Source organism: Neopsephotus bourkii, unplaced genomic scaffold (genome assembly GCF_033783945.1).
Source record: "Neopsephotus bourkii isolate Nb327-2 ecotype Australia unplaced genomic scaffold, CSIRO-AGI_Nbou_v1 NB_1036, whole genome shotgun sequence".
Lineage (NCBI taxonomy): Eukaryota > Metazoa > Chordata > Aves > Psittaciformes > Psittacidae > Neopsephotus > Neopsephotus bourkii.
Window position 1 is genome coordinate 1,995,369 of NW_026901525.1, and position 19,027 is coordinate 2,014,395.

General features: G+C 47.8%; 5 protein-coding genes across 11 annotated transcripts in view; 2 read left to right on the forward strand and 3 right to left on the reverse strand.

Annotated features, from left to right (window-relative positions):
• Positions 1-14,631, reverse strand: part of NUDC (nuclear distribution C, dynein complex regulator) — an 87,202-nt gene extending 72,571 nt beyond the window's left edge. Inside the window, exon 1 of the mRNA XM_061360727.1 lies at positions 14,626-14,631. The gene's annotated coding sequence lies outside the window, so the exon portion shown is untranslated. The remainder of the gene's footprint in view (positions 1-14,625) is intronic.
• STX12 (syntaxin 12) overlaps positions 1-19,027 on the reverse strand; it is a 350,272-nt gene that overhangs the window by 219,561 nt on the left and 111,684 nt on the right. The gene's annotated exons all lie outside the window — the stretch shown is intronic.
• The window catches only part of NR0B2 (nuclear receptor subfamily 0 group B member 2), a 167,118-nt gene that overhangs the window by 64,113 nt on the left and 83,978 nt on the right, over positions 1-19,027 (forward strand). The gene's annotated exons all lie outside the window — the stretch shown is intronic.
• GPN2 (GPN-loop GTPase 2) overlaps positions 1-19,027 on the forward strand; it is an 81,435-nt gene that overhangs the window by 54,601 nt on the left and 7,807 nt on the right. The gene's annotated exons all lie outside the window — the stretch shown is intronic.
• ARID1A (AT-rich interaction domain 1A) overlaps positions 1-19,027 on the reverse strand; it is a 60,193-nt gene that overhangs the window by 17,995 nt on the left and 23,171 nt on the right. For 5 of the 7 annotated variants that reach the window (XM_061360711.1, XM_061360708.1, XM_061360707.1 and 2 more), the window contains 5 exons: positions 17,646-17,858; positions 16,489-16,950; positions 15,476-15,589; positions 10,002-10,139; positions 133-373 (listed from right to left, as the gene is read on the reverse strand). In XM_061360711.1, the coding sequence (XP_061216695.1) occupies positions 133-373; positions 10,002-10,139; positions 15,476-15,589; positions 16,489-16,950; positions 17,646-17,858 (1,168 nt within the window). The remainder of the gene's footprint in view (positions 1-132; positions 374-10,001; positions 10,140-15,475; positions 15,590-16,488; positions 16,951-17,645; positions 17,859-19,027) is intronic. The other 2 variants (XM_061360709.1, XM_061360710.1) reach the window with 2 other exon arrangements.

Sequence of the window (19,027 nt, forward strand, 5' to 3'; positions counted from 1 at the left end):
ACGAGCTCACAGGACCTCAATAACCACACAGTACTGACACGGGCCAATTCCTCCCCACTGACCACTTTAATTCACTCTCCAGCTGCACGAGGCAGCCTCACCAGAAGATCAACACGAGCCAAGCAGCGTTACCTGGTACTGCAGCAGGTGAAAGGGGACCAGAGCGGGACTGAGCAACACTAGCTGGAGAGCCAACTGGGGATGGGGAGGGTCCTCTGATGCCTGGCAGGTGAGGAGAGGTATGTGGAGAGAAAGGAGACTGAGCTGGGTTACTCTGCTCTCCTTGACTGCTGGAAATCCCTGATGTGCTTACTCCAGGACTCAGGGCTCCTTCTGTACCCATGGGTAGATCATCTATTGAACCAGACAGGTCCTGCAATACACAGAGAAACACATCAGGCAAAAATAAAGAGACATGGGACTGTTCTCTCACCTACCACTAAAAAAAGAGTGTATTTCTCCCTTAGGCATACTACAAATAGAAATCAATGAGCTCTGTTCATGTTATTGTCAGTAAGGAAGGCTGCTGCAGACTGAGGTAACTGCCAAATGTGTCTCACCCTGCTGCCTATCTCTGAATCCAAGAGTTCCCTTGCTGGTGTGCTGAGTGCTCGCTGATGGGCTAAACGACTTGCTAATTCTCCTTCTTGCTTGTTTTAGTTCAGTTTAGAGGCAAGAAAGGAAAGAATGGCATCAGCAATCCAGGTAAAACTGCAAATGCAGGGAAGAGTCCATGTGATCATGGCTTGGAAGAGAAACATGGCTCAGCCTCTGAACAACAGAAAACTCCTGCCTTGCCATAATTAATTCATAAACCTCATATGAGCTGGGAAACTACTCACTGGAGATGGATAAAACCAAACTAAACAGAGATTTAAAAGGAAACCATAAAATACTCTTCAGGGTTCCCACTTCCCTTTCTTCGGAGATAGCAGAAATTAGCAGTTATGATATCAGCCTGTTAAAGTTCAGCTTTTCTTGAAGGCAAGGCTAGAAAACACCCTTCCTACTGCACGTATCCACCCTGGAGAAGACAAGCACAGAAAGCCTAAGGAAGTTGAAACTCCGGTTGCCACAGTAGCGACTTCAAAGCGATGGCACCAGAAGTCAGCTGGCTAGTGTGGAAAATGGGGATACATCCAAGCAGGTGAGGTGCAGATCCAAGACACACAGTTGTACAAGCTGTCTGATAATACGGTGCATCCAGCTTGGCCTGGAGTAAAGGAGTAACAGTCCAAGACAGAGTAAGTGGTGGCACATCTGAACAAAAAGCTGGGAATTACAACTGTTCCAGTGATTAGAGAAAATCCCTGCCAGGGATTCAAAGGATCACAGCAAGTGAAGACCAAAGCTTACCAGGACTTGCTCCCATCCTTTGCAAGTCTTTCAGAGCAATCAGCCCTGTATCAGAACCGTTCAGGACTGAGCCCTCAGGGCATTTCAGCTCAACTCCCCCAGCACAGGACTCAGCTGACCAGCCTGAACAGAGCCAACCTCATCTAAAACACCACATAGAAAGGCTGAGCCAACTGATACATAACCTGGACATCCTGGTCTCATTTATGCTGACTGGATGAGGTCTGGTTTGGGTAACATGTTCCCAACCCTGTGCAGGTGAAAGGACCTCGGACACAAGATACTGCAAACTTCTCAGCCTTGGGAAGCAAGAGGCCTATTGCTCCATAGCACCAGCCTGCCAGGTGATGTGTGAAGAGGCTCTGATAGCACAGCACATCCCATCAGCTAAGCTGGAGAACAGTAGGTTACCACATCCTAGCAAGTGGAAAACTGAAGTTACAGAAGAATAAAGAACCACCAGGGAGATACCCAACAACTCATCACACTTGTTGGACAGACAGTGACATTGAGGAGAAAGGGGAGAGCCAGGCATCAGCTGCACCACATTCAGCTGCCTGCTGCACAGGGCAATCTTGCCTATTTTAACAGTGGAATTTGATCAAAATGCTTCAACCAAATGCTGGCAAATGGTACATTTGAGCTGAAAACACCAGTCACTTGGTGGGATGCTTAGTGCATAGCATGTCCTTTCTCCCCTTCCATTACTGCTCCTCTTTGAGAGATGGCTTCCTGCACAAGTCTCAGAGGTCTATTTGCTTCCTGCTGAAGAATTATCTTCCTGAGGAAAGAAAAGCTTTGTTTTATTCCAAATGAAAGCCAAAAAAACCTGCAGAAAAAGCCTAAAAATAGTGTCAAAGATCTCTTGCAATTTTCACTGCCTTCCTACTGTAGCATCAACAGCATTGCTAGCTCCTTTATGCAGCTACTTAGATTTTTCCCATGGACAACTCAGACAAACCCCACATTCCAACTGCAGAAACCATCTGAAGTGGGAGCTGAAGACAGAGCATTGCCAACATCTTCCATTAAAAAGCATCAACCAACACAATCAAGGGAAAAATACTCCTCTCCCTGAGACTCGCAGCATCTATCTTGAGCCACTGGTGTAAGACACACACCTAGATCCCCATCTAAGCCAATGAAGGGACCAGAATGTCCAGAAGCCAACTGAGTCAAACCTAACCTTGGATGGAATTCCCTTCAATAGTTACTATGAAGAAAACTAACCCTATCCCAGGCCAAACCAGGACAACAAAAACTAACCCTATCCCAGGCCAAACCAGGACAACAAATTGAGGTACTTTCAGTCTGAACCACCAAATGCATCCAAATACTGTTTTCACCACCACCAAAATGAAGTTGGAGGCCAAACCTCTTTGCAGCAGCTTTAAAATCCCTACCACCATCAGCTTATACAGATACAGCATTTCAGAGCAGTTAAACCTTCACACCAGAGGGGCAGAGGCTGTTTAAGTAGTTAGATGAGAGACTTTTAGGCTCGCAGGACAAACCACATTAGAAATGTACACCTGAGACAAACTACTGGTGGGAGAGGACAGACCCAGAGCAAGTGTGCAAGGTGCAATGGGGAAGTTTCCCTCTATCAGGAATGTGAGCGACAAGCATCTCCTAAAGGCAAAAGGTTTGCCTCCAGGATGTGAGGAGGTCACTGCCTGATACATGGTGCGAGCAATATTCCTACAGGAACTGGGCAGACCAAGAGGATATGACCTGGCAATGCCAGGCAGGAAAGTATCTGCAAGACACAGAATGAAGCAATGTTAAAAACTGCTTGAAATTTAACCTCTAAGTAACTAGATGACAACCATCCACGTTGATGACTCCAACCTTGCATCAAAGCTTAACCCAAGTGCTGCAAGTCATTTAAAACCATTCAGTTTTCATCAAGCAGGTTAATACAGGGTTGCTGTAGACATGGGAGCAAGGGCCCCCCTGCATTGCTATCATACCACCACGGACCTCCCATAGAGGAAAAGCAGGCCTTTAGCTACAAGGCTATGGGTCAGACTCTCAAACCATCGGTTAAGTAAGTTCCCAGGGAATTACACATCAACCTTTCTTGGATGTCAGGACATAAACTGAAACAGGGCCATAAAAATCAACTCACTCCTAAAGCAACTTCCACCTCTAAAGATGTGCGAGCTTCAGGAATCCCAGCAATAAAGTGATTTCCCACTGCCAGCACAGCAGCATCTGATGAGTGTGTGATTCAGCAGGACCAGGTTTCTCAGAAGAGACACTTGTGCAAGGGGAAGCTGAGGAGCAGGGACCGGAATGCCCAAGTGTGAGAGGTTCATCAGGAAGGAGCAGTTTCCCACCTCTCAGGTTATCTTCTCAGGATGCCAGCCATCAAGGCAGAGAGCTGTGGTGGGGTTTTAACTGCACCTAGAGGACACCCTTCAGCTGATATCCCATTTACTCAAGCGCACCACAAACTGGGGGGGGGAAATAAATCATTCCCCAGGCTCTTTTAAGGCAGAGCTGCAGCAGAGAAGCCTTTAAAACCCCCTCCAACACTCACTGAAATAACAGAGACCTGCTGCTGTCAGGGGGGTCTGGATCAAGCCCAAGAGGAGAGGGCCAGCGAGGGTTTATTTGCCTCCCACAGCGCATCAGGAGGAGACCTGGGAAGCCGCAGCAGCACCAGGAGAAGGGCTTCTCCTCTTGCCTCCTCCCACGAGCGCAGCCAATCGAGCCGAGCCAGGAGGTGAAGCTCCCCAGCAGTAACTCTGCCAACTTGAAGGAAACGTCAGGGTCTGGAGAATTTCCTCACGTGTTTCCAATGTGTTTTTTATGCGTTTTATTGCTCATCTGCCATGCAGATCAAAAACGCTGGAGGGATTCCAACTATTTCACACAGAATCTCACACTCCAGGCTGGCTGCAGCCCCAAAGCCTGAGTTTCTTCACTTGAAATACTGCCCAGTGTTATTTTGGGATGTGACCTGATAGCGGAAGCCCACGGGGACCCTGGAACGATAACTGTTCCAGCTGCGATTGGTTGCCCAACCCTCACTGATGCCAGCATGGGTTTGTCAGTACTGCTGACAAACAAGGACTCAGCAGCTAACACCTTCTTTTCACACCACAACAAAACCATGCCTGAAATCACACTATCTGGGACCCAAAGGAGGGGGCAAGGGAGTTCATCTATCTCAGGGAAAAGGTTGCAAGTCCTGGCATGACCAACACAAGGGAGCTGGTTACTGTGCGCTGCAAACAGCGAGGCTTCTTTTCTATGAAAAGAGGAACCACCATTTCACTATCTGATACAAGCTCATTTGTTAAACAAACACAGAGATGGAACAACAAGAAATACTTAAGATCAAGGTAACAAAACCCCAGAGAAGAGACTGAAGGCTGTGCTCTGGCCCATCCCACTGATGTGGAAGAGCAGGAAGACTGACCAGAAAGCAAACTGATCTCCTCACTGGGGACTGCAGCCTTCCTCTACTGCTCCCCTGCCCATCCCCACCCTGAGTGCATATGGGAAGTGTGGGGGAAGAGGGAAGGAGTGCAGACAGGCTGGGATGGTTGTAGGCACTATCAGATCACTAGATAGCACTCAAGGAAATTATGATCTGGAGACGAGCATGTGGTGGAGCCTGTAAATTCTCTAAGGCCAGTTGCTTCCATAAAGATGCTTGCAAGACAAGAGAACAATGACTAAATTTATTCCCCAATTCTTTCTGAAAGGGAAAAAGCCTCTTCATTGCCTCTGACTAATTGAAATCCCCACTTTCTCTTTCAAATTCTTTTTCCCTGCAGTTCCTTTCCACTCATTCAAGAACCATCAACACTCAAAAAACACAAGCTTGTCCTTTCTTTCCCCTTTATTTCCACACCCAAAATACTTCATCCCTGTCTATCACAAGAATTACACAGCTGACTGGCAAGCCAGGATCTCCCTGCTATTTCGGGAAGATGGATAGACTCCTCCTTCTGCCCTGCAGACAACTCAATCTTGCATCCTGTGCTTCACAAAGCACACTATCTCACAACACAAAGCGCCCTGGAGACCCCACCATGCTCCAGTTACACCAGACTCACAGGAAACACCTTGCAAAGCTGACTTGAGATTTCCACAGATGCAATGGAAGGGTCTGGAGGGGGCTCTGCAGCCATTCTTCCTACCCACTGCATGCCCCATCCACGTTGCTGCCCCAGCAGTAACCAGAAGCTGGAGCTGGGGAACCCAAGTTCAGTTGCAGTGGAAATCCAGTTCATGCTCTTCATCTAGAGACAGTTATAATCTGCTGTCTCCAAAGCTTTTCTTGCTGACAAACCAAAGAGAAGGGAGGCACGCTGGAAGAGGCCCACACTCCTGCAAGCCCTCCACCATCACCAGCAGCTCAGTGGCAGCTGCCATGCTCTAGAACCCTGATGAAGTCCATCAGCACACATCACCACAAACAGGAACCCCCTGGGTGGTGGGAATGCAACCACCTACCCTCACCATGCAAGCAAACTATTCCAAAGGCAAAGCACATCTCAAAGTCCTGTCCTATCCCCAAAACACAACAACCTGTTAAAGGGAAGATCACCACTCGCCTCGCTCTGCTGTTCTACCATCAGTGATGGTGCAGAAGTCCATCTTTAAAGCACCAAAAGCACCTTCTAGATGATCATCATTCTTGGTGTGCAGATGGGCTGGATAAGAGACAAAGGGGATGAAGAAGGAATCGTGCAAGATTGTCTCTCCAATAAAACCTCTCACTGCTTCTAGAAGAGCATTGCTGGAACTGAGTAAAATGGAAGATGCTGTTTGTTAACATCCCGTTCCCTGTTAGACTTTGGGAAGAGTGGGGCAGAAACCAAAATTACACCTTTTGAAGCTGTCATTTTACCTGTTAATGATTTTGTGTTCACACACATGTGGGAAGCGTGCTCATCCATGTGCTCCAGCTACCCGAGATGACTGCAGACTAATCCAAAGCCTAGCAATACAAGCTGGTGTCCCCTTGGTCACATACAGCTCTCCTCCAATGCCGTACAGGTCTTAGGCACTGAGAAGTGGGGGTTTTCTTTAGTTTAACAGGGAAAGATTACTTTCTCCAGGCATAAGAAACAGGGAATACCCAAAAAAAAGACCACTGCCACGCTAGCGTGAGCTGCACAGTACACTTCTGTGTTTCAGGAAAGCTTTTAAACTCACAGCCTTGCCTCTTCTCTTCTATCACCCTTCAAAATGGGACCTCATCAGCAACCACAAGGAACAAAGGGATTTTATTATGCAATGAAATCACTGGGTTTGGCCCCTCAGGTATGTCCTGGAAGCTCAGCCTCTGCTCTTCGCAAGGATCGCATGGAAGCAACCACAAACCGTGGACAGTTGTCAGGTTCTGTGGCAAACTCAGTTGGAACCAAAGATCCTGATTACAAAACCAAGCACACAACTGGACCTTTGAGTCCTGTTAAATGCCACTTCTCACCCAAGCAGTCCTTAGGTAAAGGAAGCAAGCGCTGGACTTTTACTACTTCAAGGAAGAAACCACCTGCCCAGTAAAGCAAACACCAGGAAGGCAACACGATCAAGGCTTCAGCCTCTGCTAGCTAGAGCCCATATCCCCTTCCCTTAGCAGAGGTTTAAGCTGCTCTCAGGCATCAGTGCTGACACTTACAAACCTAAGATGGGGACTAGAACACGCAGGAGAGATTCGTTCGGTTTCCTTGCTAAAAAAGAAGCTGAAAAGCTCATTCTTCCAGGCTGCCTTTAGATGAACTGGTAGAAGCTGCTGGCTGTAGCTGCACTGCAGGGAAAAGAGCATTCAGCAAGGAGGCTGTCAGGAGGAGGGGCTCACAGGCACACCAGAAATCGTACTCTCATTGCACAAAACCAGCTGCTGTTCTAACCCAGCTCAGGAAATCCAGGTGAGCCCGGTTGTTTGGCAGAAAGCAGGGACAAAACCAGAAGGGGAGGACGTGAGACACGGGGAGTGCTGCTGGCTTTACTACATTCCTGCAACGGGAGCCCTTGCAGAACAGCCAGCGCTGCTACCGCAGCAGCCATTGATTTCGCAGAGGTCGATACTCCACTCCCACAGATCTACTCGGCAGGAGCTTTAATCACATCTACTGCTCCTGCCCTGTGCCCCCCTCCAAACAGCATTACATGGAACAAGGGACACACACATGTCAAAGGGGCTTTCCTCCCCCTCCAAACACCCAGCACACTGACAACAGCCTTATTCTCGGTCTTTGGAGAGGAGAGCTTCAAAAGCTGAGCTTGCAGCACAAAGTATAGAAGGAGCAACGTGATTCATCCGCAAAACAAGATGTCGCTGAAGGGAAAACTTACCCTGTGGAAGGCCAGCATTCCCATTCCGGTGCTGAGCCCTTACCCTGGGAAATGCAGCAGCAAAACTCTCCAGAAGTGTTTCCAGTTTAACCCTTTGAAAACTGCTCAGCTTCTAAACAGCACTGCCAGGTCTATCTAGGCATTGATGCTCCATGAACTGTTCCAAGCAGCAGTGGTAAATGCTCAAGTTCTGATTGACAGCGCAGTGTCACTTCAGCTAACACCGAAGTTGCCACAGCAACTTTGCCACACAAAGGATAAAACCTCCAGCTGCAACATTTAATAACGACCCTGGAACAAGCTGCAGGAAAGAATCCCAGCCTGGTTTGGGTTAAAGAGACCCTAAAGCTCATCCAGTTCCAACCCCCTGCCATGGGCAGGGACATCTCCCACTAGAGCATCTTGCTCCAGCCTGGCCTTGAACACTGACAGGGATGGGGCCCCTCTGCCAGCGCCGCAGCACCCTCATAAGCATGGAAAGAAGCACATAGGGCCCCAAGCACAATGAGCAGCAGCAGATGCTCTCAGCAACACTGAGGGCGTTGGGGATGCAGGGGGAGTGAGACCTACAAGTCGATCCTATCAATGAAAAAGGCTGAGAAACCAGTGTGGGTCTCAGAGGACAAACTCCAACCCTTTTAAAGAGCTTTAGTTTGTCTTGCAGAGGTTTTTAGGTATTCTCCTTCAGCGTGAAGACAAACCCCAGCTCATATAAAATGCTAAATCACGTCAGAGGCAGGAAGCTATCCTCCTATTGCCAGCCATAAGGATATTCCAATTCTCCAGCAGTGCTTCCTCTGGAAGGCGCTTTCCAGTCTCCAATGTGTTCAATTTAGACTCCACAGCATTTAGTCATCTCAGCATGTGATTATGCCACCATGCCAACCACACGAGTTAGGGTGGGCAAAGAAATGCAGCAAAGGCAGGAGTCTGAAATAATTCAAATATTAAAAAGGCTCCTCTTCAGGCTGGTATTTTGCATTTTAAGACCACTCAGCTTTTGTTATTTGGAACAAGTACAAATGTCAGGATCAACTGCTATAAAAGCAGAAGGAAGGAAGATTTTAGGAGAGATTTCTAAGGTATCAGGTATTTGCAAGCCTCATGCATCCAGCTTGTCCTCTCGCTGGAAGAAGCTGCTCAAGAGACAGCTCCAAGTCCCAAAGTTCATTGTTACTCTGGGGAGGCAGCGATGGAGCGACACAAGGGGCTACATGAGCCCCCAGACACAGTCACTTCCAGCCCAAGGCCTGTCTGCAATACCAGACCCGAGCGCAGGTACCGCTGGCCTGGATGGGACAGGGAGACTGGAGACACATTTGGAAAGAGTCAAGGAAATTCTGCTCTTGGCCTGGCTCAGAGCAGCGAGCGTGCATGGAAGAGGTAACATAACCATGGAAACCTGGCCCAGGCCAGACGCTGACGTACGCTCGGTGCTACCCCGGGGTCAGGGTGCCAGAGCACTCCATTCCTAGAGATGTCGCTCCTTGGCACTTCAGGAAATTCATTTTCTCTTCTTTTTTTCTTTAAACAGAGGATTCTGCTTCCCTGGGTAAGGCCTAATTCAAAACTGACACCCAAACACACAACTCCTCCTCCATGTTCCAGGACCTCATTTTAAATCACAGCGCAGCACAAACCCTGTCCCTAGGAGGGGTGGGCACAAGCCCATATGAGCAGCATGACTGCAGGAAGGAGCAGGGCAGACCAAGCCCTTGGCCCTTGCCATGCCCCACATTTGAGCACCATGTGGAAACAGTTTTCTCCATGGCACTTTATGATGCGCACATCTCAATCCAGCATGGCAGAAGGACATTAACAGGAAAATGATTCCTGTAAACTGAAAGCTCAGGTGTGGCAGGGTTTAAAACGTGTGCAGAGCTGTCAGCCAGAGTTAAACACCTTCATTTATCCTTGCAACCACTCCATGCAGCAGAGGAAGGTCACACCAACAGGGACCCTCCCTCCCCTGCATGGTGCAAGACCTCCGGTAGGGTTAAGCTCTGGTGCAAAGGGATGAGGATGAGTATGTCCGACATCAGACTCACAAGGGGCTTCTGCACGTTTTAAAGGGTCTGCAAGAACACCTAATCAGCAGCAAAAAAAGAAGTGAAAAACTCATTTCCCTGCCCTACAACAACGAGGAGCTTGTGGAGGGGTCACCCCGTGCAGCGCACACCTCAGCAGTGACGGTGCAAGGAGCAGCCTTGTACGCTGAGGCTGCAGCAGCAACAAGGGGATGCCTGCGAGGGAGCACAGGCTATTGTTCAGGACCCAAGACCAGAACTGGTCATCCTACAGCAATTTCCTATTTAAACACTGACCCGCCTAGTCACTCTGACCGGGTTTAGCAGAACAAGCCACCGTCCTCTCCCGAGCGAGCCGCGAGCTGTCCCTGCCGCCTGCCTCCACACGGAGCTCGCCGTCTCCTCTTTCAGTTGGGTCCGTAACTGAAATCGCTCCTGAGAAAACGAAAGGCTGGGGGTTAGGGGGGGATCTGTGCGAGGCGTGCAGGCAGGAAGCAGAGCTGAGCTGCTCTCGACCAGAATAGAAACAGGAAACGAGCCCGGCATCGAGCATAGCACAGCCCACTGCCAGCGCAGGCTCCTGCGAAGCTGCATCAGCAGCTCTGTGAAGCAGCAGCTCTAAAGGGACGTTTGTTGGCTGTGAAGGTGGAGGGTTCCACGCAGCCCAGAGCCTGGGTGATGCAGCACGGGATGGGGAGGTTCCTCCTGAGCACTGGGGTCACATTAGCTCAGTTCCAAGCTGGAGGAAGAGGGGTGGGAGGAGAGGGAATTGCCACATGGACAAATAGCTTGGCAACACTGAGAAGCAGGTCAGAGGAGTGAAACACGTCCCTGGAGTGGCTGGAAGATGAGGGCAGCTCTGGAGGCAGCGCTCCACGCTCTCCACTGTTAGCAAAATAAAAAGGTTTCTTCATAAAGGCATCACCTCCTCAAAAAACCCCACAGAACAGTGCCACAGTCACACACCAAGAAGCCTCGGTCAGGAAAAAGACACGTTTCAACTCCCTGCATCATCACAACTTGGGATAGAAACCTTCATATCAGCATAAACTGGAATGCAGGGAGCTCTCTCATACCAGTGTTTCAGGTATTGTGCATCTCAGGGCAATCCTCCAGGTCCTCCTGTGTTTATCTGCACATCCAGCTGTGATGCCCAGGCACCACAGCATGCAACTATCCTGCTTTGAAATGCACACACCACTAATCCCTCTCTTAAGGCAAGCAATAAGACAAGCTCAAAAGGCCAAATACAAACCAAACAGAAGCAGGAAGTCCTGTATGGAAAAAGAAAAGAGCTTGAAGTGACCATCAGATCCATCTAGAAAAGGTTCTCTTCCCCTCAACAAGTTGACAAAACGATTCATTTTAAGCCCAAAGAGTTTATTTCCTGGGCTGCACCTTCCTTCCCATCCACAGCAGCTCTGAGGCAGTTTTGTGCTGCATTTCAGCCTGTTGCAGTGACCATTTCCAGGTCAGGGGACGCAGCTGACACAGCTCAACTTTATTCCACTTGAAGCACTCCAGAGTACAAGCTGAAATGAACCACTCAGTAAGAATGACACATCCCAATGGTGCTTTTGTGACAACATCCAGCACCCACATTCAGAAACCACTTAAGAAAGGCAAAAAACTCCCCCACAACTGCTGGGGATATTCACTGCAGGGTCTTTCTGCACCCATCTCCCCATGCAACCCGACTCTGCTAAATCCATGCTACAAGGACCCAAGACCAGAATGCGCATTCCAGAGTTGAACAGATCAGGAATTGGTTTCCAGTTGGTTATATTCCTTTCTGCCACTGCTCAGCTCTAAAGTCAGAGATGAACCCAAGTGAGACGCAGCTGAACAAACAAAACAGGTCTCCAGTAATGCAAAAGACAAAGATTAAAACAACTCCCGCTCCACACCAAGCTGAAAATAAGTTGCCCACTATAGGGAATGGGTTTCTCCCTCAAGCTGTGCAGTACACTGACCAAACCAAAGCAAGGACATTGTGGGGTGGGAGCTCTGAAACCTGCCCCAGTTTGCTTTGTGATGTATTCACTGCAACTCCACTGGAGCTCAAACACAGCTTTGCTGTTGGAGCTCCAACACCTTGCCAGTGTCTGTCCCTCCTGGTTTGGCCACACTTCCCACCCCGTGCAGAACCTCTCCTATGGGAACACTGCTGGAAACAATACCTCTCACAAACGTTTTGGTTTCCATTGATAGGAAAGCTTCACTGAAGAAATCCCAGAAGGTCCAGTGAAAAGCAAATACAAACCGATATATAATGATATCAAATCAGTGTTGCTCTATAAATGGCTTTTAGGGCCAAGCTGGAAGTCCCAACGCCACAGATACCAACTTCTGTGGCTGGGAAGGTATAAACAGCCTGGTGTGAAACCCACTCTTGATGCTCTACTCCTCCTCCACCTCAAAGCCATCAGAAACTTGCATTCAGCTCCTTCAAGGCAGCCCATCAAACAGAGTCTGAGGCAAGACAACAATCTGTTGCATATTCCATAACGAGACACAAAATTCCTCACAATGAGCCTCAAACTCCAGAGAACTCTGCAAAAGAACTCATTTGCAATCCAAACCCAAATGGATGTCCCAGCATCCTATCTGCTTCCCCTGTACTTGCTACCAGCACCTTCCATGTCTAAGCAGAAGGCAATTAGTAGCTGGAAATACGTGACTCTACAGACTCAGAATCCAAGCCTCCAAAGGTAAAAGACTCTGAATAAGCTGGATATGACTTGCCAGGGAGAATCCTTTGCTAAGAAGAAGGGACCAGGGAATCTCCTGGGAGAAACAGATTTATACTAAGGATTACTATTCCTCTATTACACCTAGACACAAAAGACCACATTTCTCCCATATCCAGCTGCAAGCTAAGTTTACTTGAGCTGCAATCCTGACAGAGATTCCCTAGGGAAGCAGCAAACTCTTCAGAGAAGTTCTTCACCTAGCCTGCTACAGGAAAAGAGTAACAAGACAGGACACCCGTGTGGATGCATTCCTCTTCAAAAGGCATCGGTGAGTTCGAGTTAGCAGGAGCATTCACCCCCAAAACCAGCAAGTATCATCTTCAGAAAGAGAGTAACAAATCAGGAAACACTGAAACCAGGACAGAATATACCCCAAGCAGAAACGGAATACCAGACATTCTGCTACTTACAGACAAAGCATTAGAGAAATCAGTAATTTCACTCTTCTGCTGTCAGAGGTCTGAACACAGGGACACCACCAGGAAAAAGTCTGGTTAGTGACACAAAAACCATTGTCAGGAGTGTATCTGGAAGACAATCAATGTGGTGGACCTTAACAAGGCCACAGGAGTTGAACAACGTGACAATGTCACCATCCAGGAGATGACCACATACCGCAACACTGATAGGATGAGCCAGAGAAATATTCCCCTCTTTATAGCTTTCAACTCCAACATTAATTATGATGTCCAGTATTAATGTGTAAAGGCACTGGGTACACAAGAGCCTAAAAAGCTGCAACCTCCTTTTCCTGCTGGAGCTGATCCCTGTTTAATTCGAGATGATGCCTGGCAGGATTTACCCTCATTCCAAGATGCCCAGTGAGCTGTTCCACAGCCCCACTGAGGCTTGGGAAAAGGCTCCGAACTCCACAAAAAATTAAAAGCCCACAAACTAACTATGCTTCTCTAAGTCATCCATAATGGCAAAACAGGGATCTAGGAATCCTCCTGAGCAGGATAAAACTTTCTAAACCAGACAGACTGAGCAATATAAGGAAGATAAAAAGAAATTGATTGCACCCTTCCAGGTAGCTCTTTTCTTTCTAAGCATCCCCAGGCCAAACTTCATGCACGAGATTGATCACTGAAACAAAAGAATTGGCTTCCATACACCTGGGAGGACCTCCCTTTAAAACAGTCCACAGCATCACTGTCTGATGCATTTCCCAGTTGACGAACAGGGATGTTGCTCTTGTCCTACAAGATCCTAACAAAGAAACACATTAGGAAGCACATACAAGGGTGAGTTTCTGCAAGGGGGACTCCCTTGTTTAACTTTTGCTTACCAAAAAAGGCCCAAAACCACATCAGGGTTGGGTAAGTGAAGGCTGCTTTATTTCTTAAATACAAATTATTTGGTGATACAGCCAGGGAAACAAGCTGACTATTAAAGTCTGCTCAAAACAGAAGTGACCTTTAGAGCTGGCCTATTCTAGAAGCTAACCCCATTCTTTGCACCCTTCAGCAAATCTCTGAAGGACCTCATGAGGAATTGGTGGACGTTTCATACATCAAACCTGGACGCAATTCCTTCATGCTTACAGCAGAGATGGCTATCTTTCCTTCAACTGCTTGGGAAAAAGGAACATTTGAAAGGGGCCACATACATTTTAACCACAAGGTATAAAACAAACTCCCACTTGGTGCTGAGAAGGAGCCACTTCTGCTAAGCAGAGCAACTAATTCCTATAATCTGAGTCAGAGGGCGCTGATTGGTAGGATTCAGGAAGGCCCCATCAACAATGCCACTGAACAGGACTTCCCACCGTTCCCAGCTACAGCAATTTCTTCAATTACTTCAGTGGCTTCACTTTTCCTACAGTCTTTGCCAGGAGATGGGTCACATGGAAGAACTTGTGGAGAGGCAGAGTGGAAAGAAACATGCTATTTAAAAGGATTTTTCCCCCCCCAGGCCTCAGAACAAATTAAATCTTTGTAATCAGGGTCCAAAAGGATAAAAAGAAAAGGGGAAAAAATAAAAGGGAAAAGAAAGGAAAAAGAAATAACCCACAACTACTCCCATTAGGTGGTCAGAACTAGAATCACTTTGTATTTTGGGTGACAATTTGTACCCACAATCCAAAGGAATTATTTCAAGGGGCTCCCAACAAAGCTGTTCTCATTGCTGAGGGCAAAAATAACTTTGCTATACACACAGCTCACTCTCCTCACACCGACCCAGCTGCAGCTTAGAAACCTGATTTAGCCAGTGGCTACACAACAAGAAATGAAAGCTCACTCACTTCCTACTGCTTCCAAGGAAAGCAACCAGGTAAATCAGAACTCAGCAGCTCAAAACTTCACCTCCAAGTCAGAGGCAGAGACCAACGTGTGCAAACTGATCTAAACTTTTAACCCTTCTCTGTTTTCGTGATGAAGTTTGAACCCAAACCTAAATCTGGTCCAAAAAGCTACAGAACACTAGGCACCCATCTCATACCCAAGTTCACTGTACATACAGCAAGCAGATCCAGAATGCAAAAGAAGATACAATTTTCCATCTGTGAAAGAAGGAGCTATCTGTGACTGATTTTCCTCACTCCAGGTACTAATAAACTTGCTTTTTGCCCCAACTGTTCAGTCAGATTGGAGCAAAGAAGCTTAAATCAACAGCGTAAGGATCCAATGACACAAAGGGAACCAGGCTGTTAGCCACCAGCGCAACAGTGGGCTGAAGGAGAAAGAACATAACATACAAGTGAGACCCTTTCCCCCTGAAGGTCGGGGTTTGCTCTAACAGGTACTTCAGACACTGCAAACAGAAAGCTCCAAAATACAGTCTTGTAGTTGGAACACGCAGACCAGAGGATTCAGGGTTAAACTTCACTCTCAAATCCATTACTTTTGTAAATTACATTTAATCTCCAGTGGGAAGCCAGAAGCTAATGACTTAGTAAAAAGCACAGGCAGCCTCCATCATTCCCATTTCCATGTGGAATACTACCAGTGCTAATTTATCCTGCTGTGCTTCTGATTGCCCTCGCCCCAGTCGCTTCTAGATCAGCTCACCACTCACCGGCAGGCTAGAAGGTCTGGACTGAAGATTCAAGTTCATATCTTCTTGCCCTTTACTGGAAGCCATTGAGGGAGCAGACGATGCCTGGGACCCAAATGAGTCTTGAGATAACTCCTGAAACATCAAGAAACACCAAAAACCCACAAAGGGGAATAAAATAAAGCCTCTGCCAGAATCACTCTGGTAAATTCTCACATTGTGGAAAAGTGCTGTACCCTTGGTGACATTTGCCCAAAATGGGAAATCAGATAACAAAGAGTACAAGCGATCATGCACAGGGCTCTGCAGGAGGACAAACACTGCAGCAGACACTTAAAACATGACAAAACACCAATTCTCTGGCTTTCCCTTATTACAGATCCTGAAGAAGAGGGACTGTCCTGGGAGACTGCCCACTTAGCTTCCTCATCTTCCAACATCTTACCATAGCTCCAAGTACTTCATTACACAAACAAGGCAAGCCAGCGACAACCTTCAACTTCTCTAAAGCTACCTTTGATTCACTGCAGTGTTTGCTGAAAGGTCCCTGCCAGCTTCTCACACAACTATTACCAGAGTAAGCCTTGCTGAAAAGAAGTACAATTTACATAAAGAAACAGCTTCATGATTTGATCTGCAATTCCATACACTTGACTATCTCCTCCCTAAAGCCAAGCTTTACATGTAAGAGCTAACTCTTCCCTCACGATCCACGAGTCACACTGCTTTTTGTGCTACACCAAGTAACTCTGGAGAACACCTGGAGAACTTCCACAGGCCACAAGGGGAAAACTATCACATTATGAAATCCTTTGGACTCGGGTGGCTGATCAGCAGCATTTACTCAACGGTAGTCTTCAAAACTGCAGTACCACCACTGTAACATCTCTCTGTGAGAGATACAGATCTAGACACGACAGAAAAGGCAGCACCCCTGCTGATGTGTTGTTCAACCGACTTTTAGTGCACAAAGGAAAGGATCTGCCCAAGTTAAAAAGAACTCAGAGAAGGAACCAAAGCAGAGGATGTCCTACCTGAGGAGGAGGGAAGCGTTGCTGGGAGTATGCAGACTGCTGCTGCTGCGGCTGTGACTGAGGGTATGAAGATGACTGCTGAGAAAGAGCCGAGGAAGCTGTCTGCTGAGTTTGTTGCTGCTGCTGGTAGGGCGACTGGGACTGCTGCTGGGAGTAGGGAGGCTGACTCTGTTGATGCTGCTGGGCTGAGGACTGCTGCTGAGGATATGGAGTTGGGGATTGCTGATGGGGCGGCTGGGACTGCTGCTGCGAATACGCAGGCTGCGATGTCTGAAGCTGTGGAGGTTGAGACTGAGGCTGTTGCTGCTGCTGATAAGAAGGCTGAGAGTGAGGGGTCTGGGATGGAGGCTGCTGAGAGTATGGAGGCTGCTGCTGTTGGGGATGAGGGCTTTGCTGGTTGTAATATGGAGTCTGGCTTTGCTGCCCATATGCACTGGGGCCCTGCTGTCCATAAGGAGGAATCTACAGACAAAAAAGGACAGAGTTATATACCAGTTATGAAGGTTGTTTTACACACACAAAATAAGATTATGCTAACAACTAAAAATTCAGAGACCTGTGCAGAGCAGCTAACTGGGAATATACTGGAAATGCCACTACCTAGAGACTTCCCAGACAACAGCAGAAGCCATTCATGTGTGACATCATTCGTGGCAGTAATAGCATTTTAATAGGCACCATAACCAACTTTTTAGGGATCTTTATTTGACCACCCTTCAACATTAGTAACACTGAAAGGAAGGACTGCTTGCTCCAGAAAAAGGCAGCCTTTTCAGCAGTCCTGCACACAGTCCAGCAGGAGCCACCTGGATCGTGTCATGAGCCAAAACTGACCTGAAGTCATTTCTTCTGTAGAGAACAGCCATGTCTTTAACAGAACACAGCAGAAAGAGTATCTTACTCCCCTTGCTGTTTATTTTTCCCTTGTTTCAGTGACCTGGCATTGCCTCTCCTGGAAGCAAGGATTCCACAGGTCCTTGTACATCAGTCACACCTGGATCCAGGTGTGGTGCAACACATAGCCTGAAGAAATGCCATTTTCCCAGAGCAACCGATTCCAACCTGGTTGGCGTGATCCCTTCAGAAGACGCAGTACTCTGCTGCTCTTCTGCCTGCCCCTGCTCTGAACAGAGACTACAGAAGCTTGGGTGCTCTACCTGCTGTGCATATGAGATGCTGCCCATTGTACTTTGCGTCCTGCTTTGCATTCCCATGGGATATCTCTGGGGAGTTTGTGGTCCATAGGGCTGTCCTGGATAGCCATGTCCTTGCTGTGGCCCAGCCTGAGGTCCCTGTTGTTGTGTGTATGGGTTGTTTCCTCCATACGGCTGAGGCCTCATCTTCCCCATCTGATCCATTGGGCTCGAAGGCTGCAAAGCAAATCACAACACATGATGCACATCCAGGAATCGTTCACAACTTCCCCAGTCCCCAGAAGGAAGCTTCAACAGGTTGGTGCAGGGAAGCAGCAGCTCATCTGCCTCTTCCCAGGTGCTAAACCCCACAGTCACATCCTGAACTACAGCAGGACTCCTGCTGCCCTTTCAAACCTACAGACACAAAGAACAAGCCCAAGGAGAAGAGGTCATTTTATGCTGATGTATCTCCCGTGGCCAGAGGACACCAGAGAAAGGGGGAAGGATCATTAAGAAAGATGAATTATCAGTGGCAGTGGCTTTTCCCATGGCAGGCACTAGTTTAATATCCAGATATTCCACAACAAGGTGCATTTAGGCTGAAAACGTAAATGCTTCTTTCCCATGTAACAATGTCTCTGAACACACTACAGGCTGTTAACTTACACACTTCAACTAATCCATATTGCTGTATCAATATCAGGCAGTGCTACTGACGTTCCCAGCATTCAAGACTGCAGTTCCGGTTCTGCATATTTCACACAGTGCTTTGTGTGCGCTGCCTTTGAGGAAGGGCTCCTAAATCAAACTTCTTTGGAGGCATGAGAACAGAATTTGTCAGCTTTGAAAGACGGGGCCCTGAGTTTGATGCCCAGGCAAGTGAATAAATGCAACTTCCCTGGGACCTCCTTGGACTGCCCCTGCCTGAAGCCAAGCCGTAGCAACAGTCAGTCAAATGCTCTCAACGTGCTATCAGAGTCTTGCTACCCAAGTGATGCTGCTTCCACACTAAAGCAAGGACTGTTTTGCTGTAGTGACCTCCTAAATGAATCCCAGGCGCAGTCTTTAACCTCCATCGCTCAGACTGAATGCGAATTGTTCGCTGATCTCCCGATGACCTAACTAATACCAATTTGATGTTTTCCACCCGATCACCATGACAATGGGCTCTCTATTACACCATTCCTTCCTGCAACTAGCCCTAGGGTGGTATTTGTACAGATCCACCCTCTCTTGCTGAGATCAGGTGCTTGAGGAGTGGCACAACAGGCCCGCACAAGCAAGTATCGCACAAAGCCAGCTCCTGCTGGAAACCAGAGAGAGAATCCTGGAGACCAGAACAGGGTTTCAGTTATGCCTGCAGAATCCACCCTTCCTAGGGAAAAACGAAGTTTGTGCAGTGT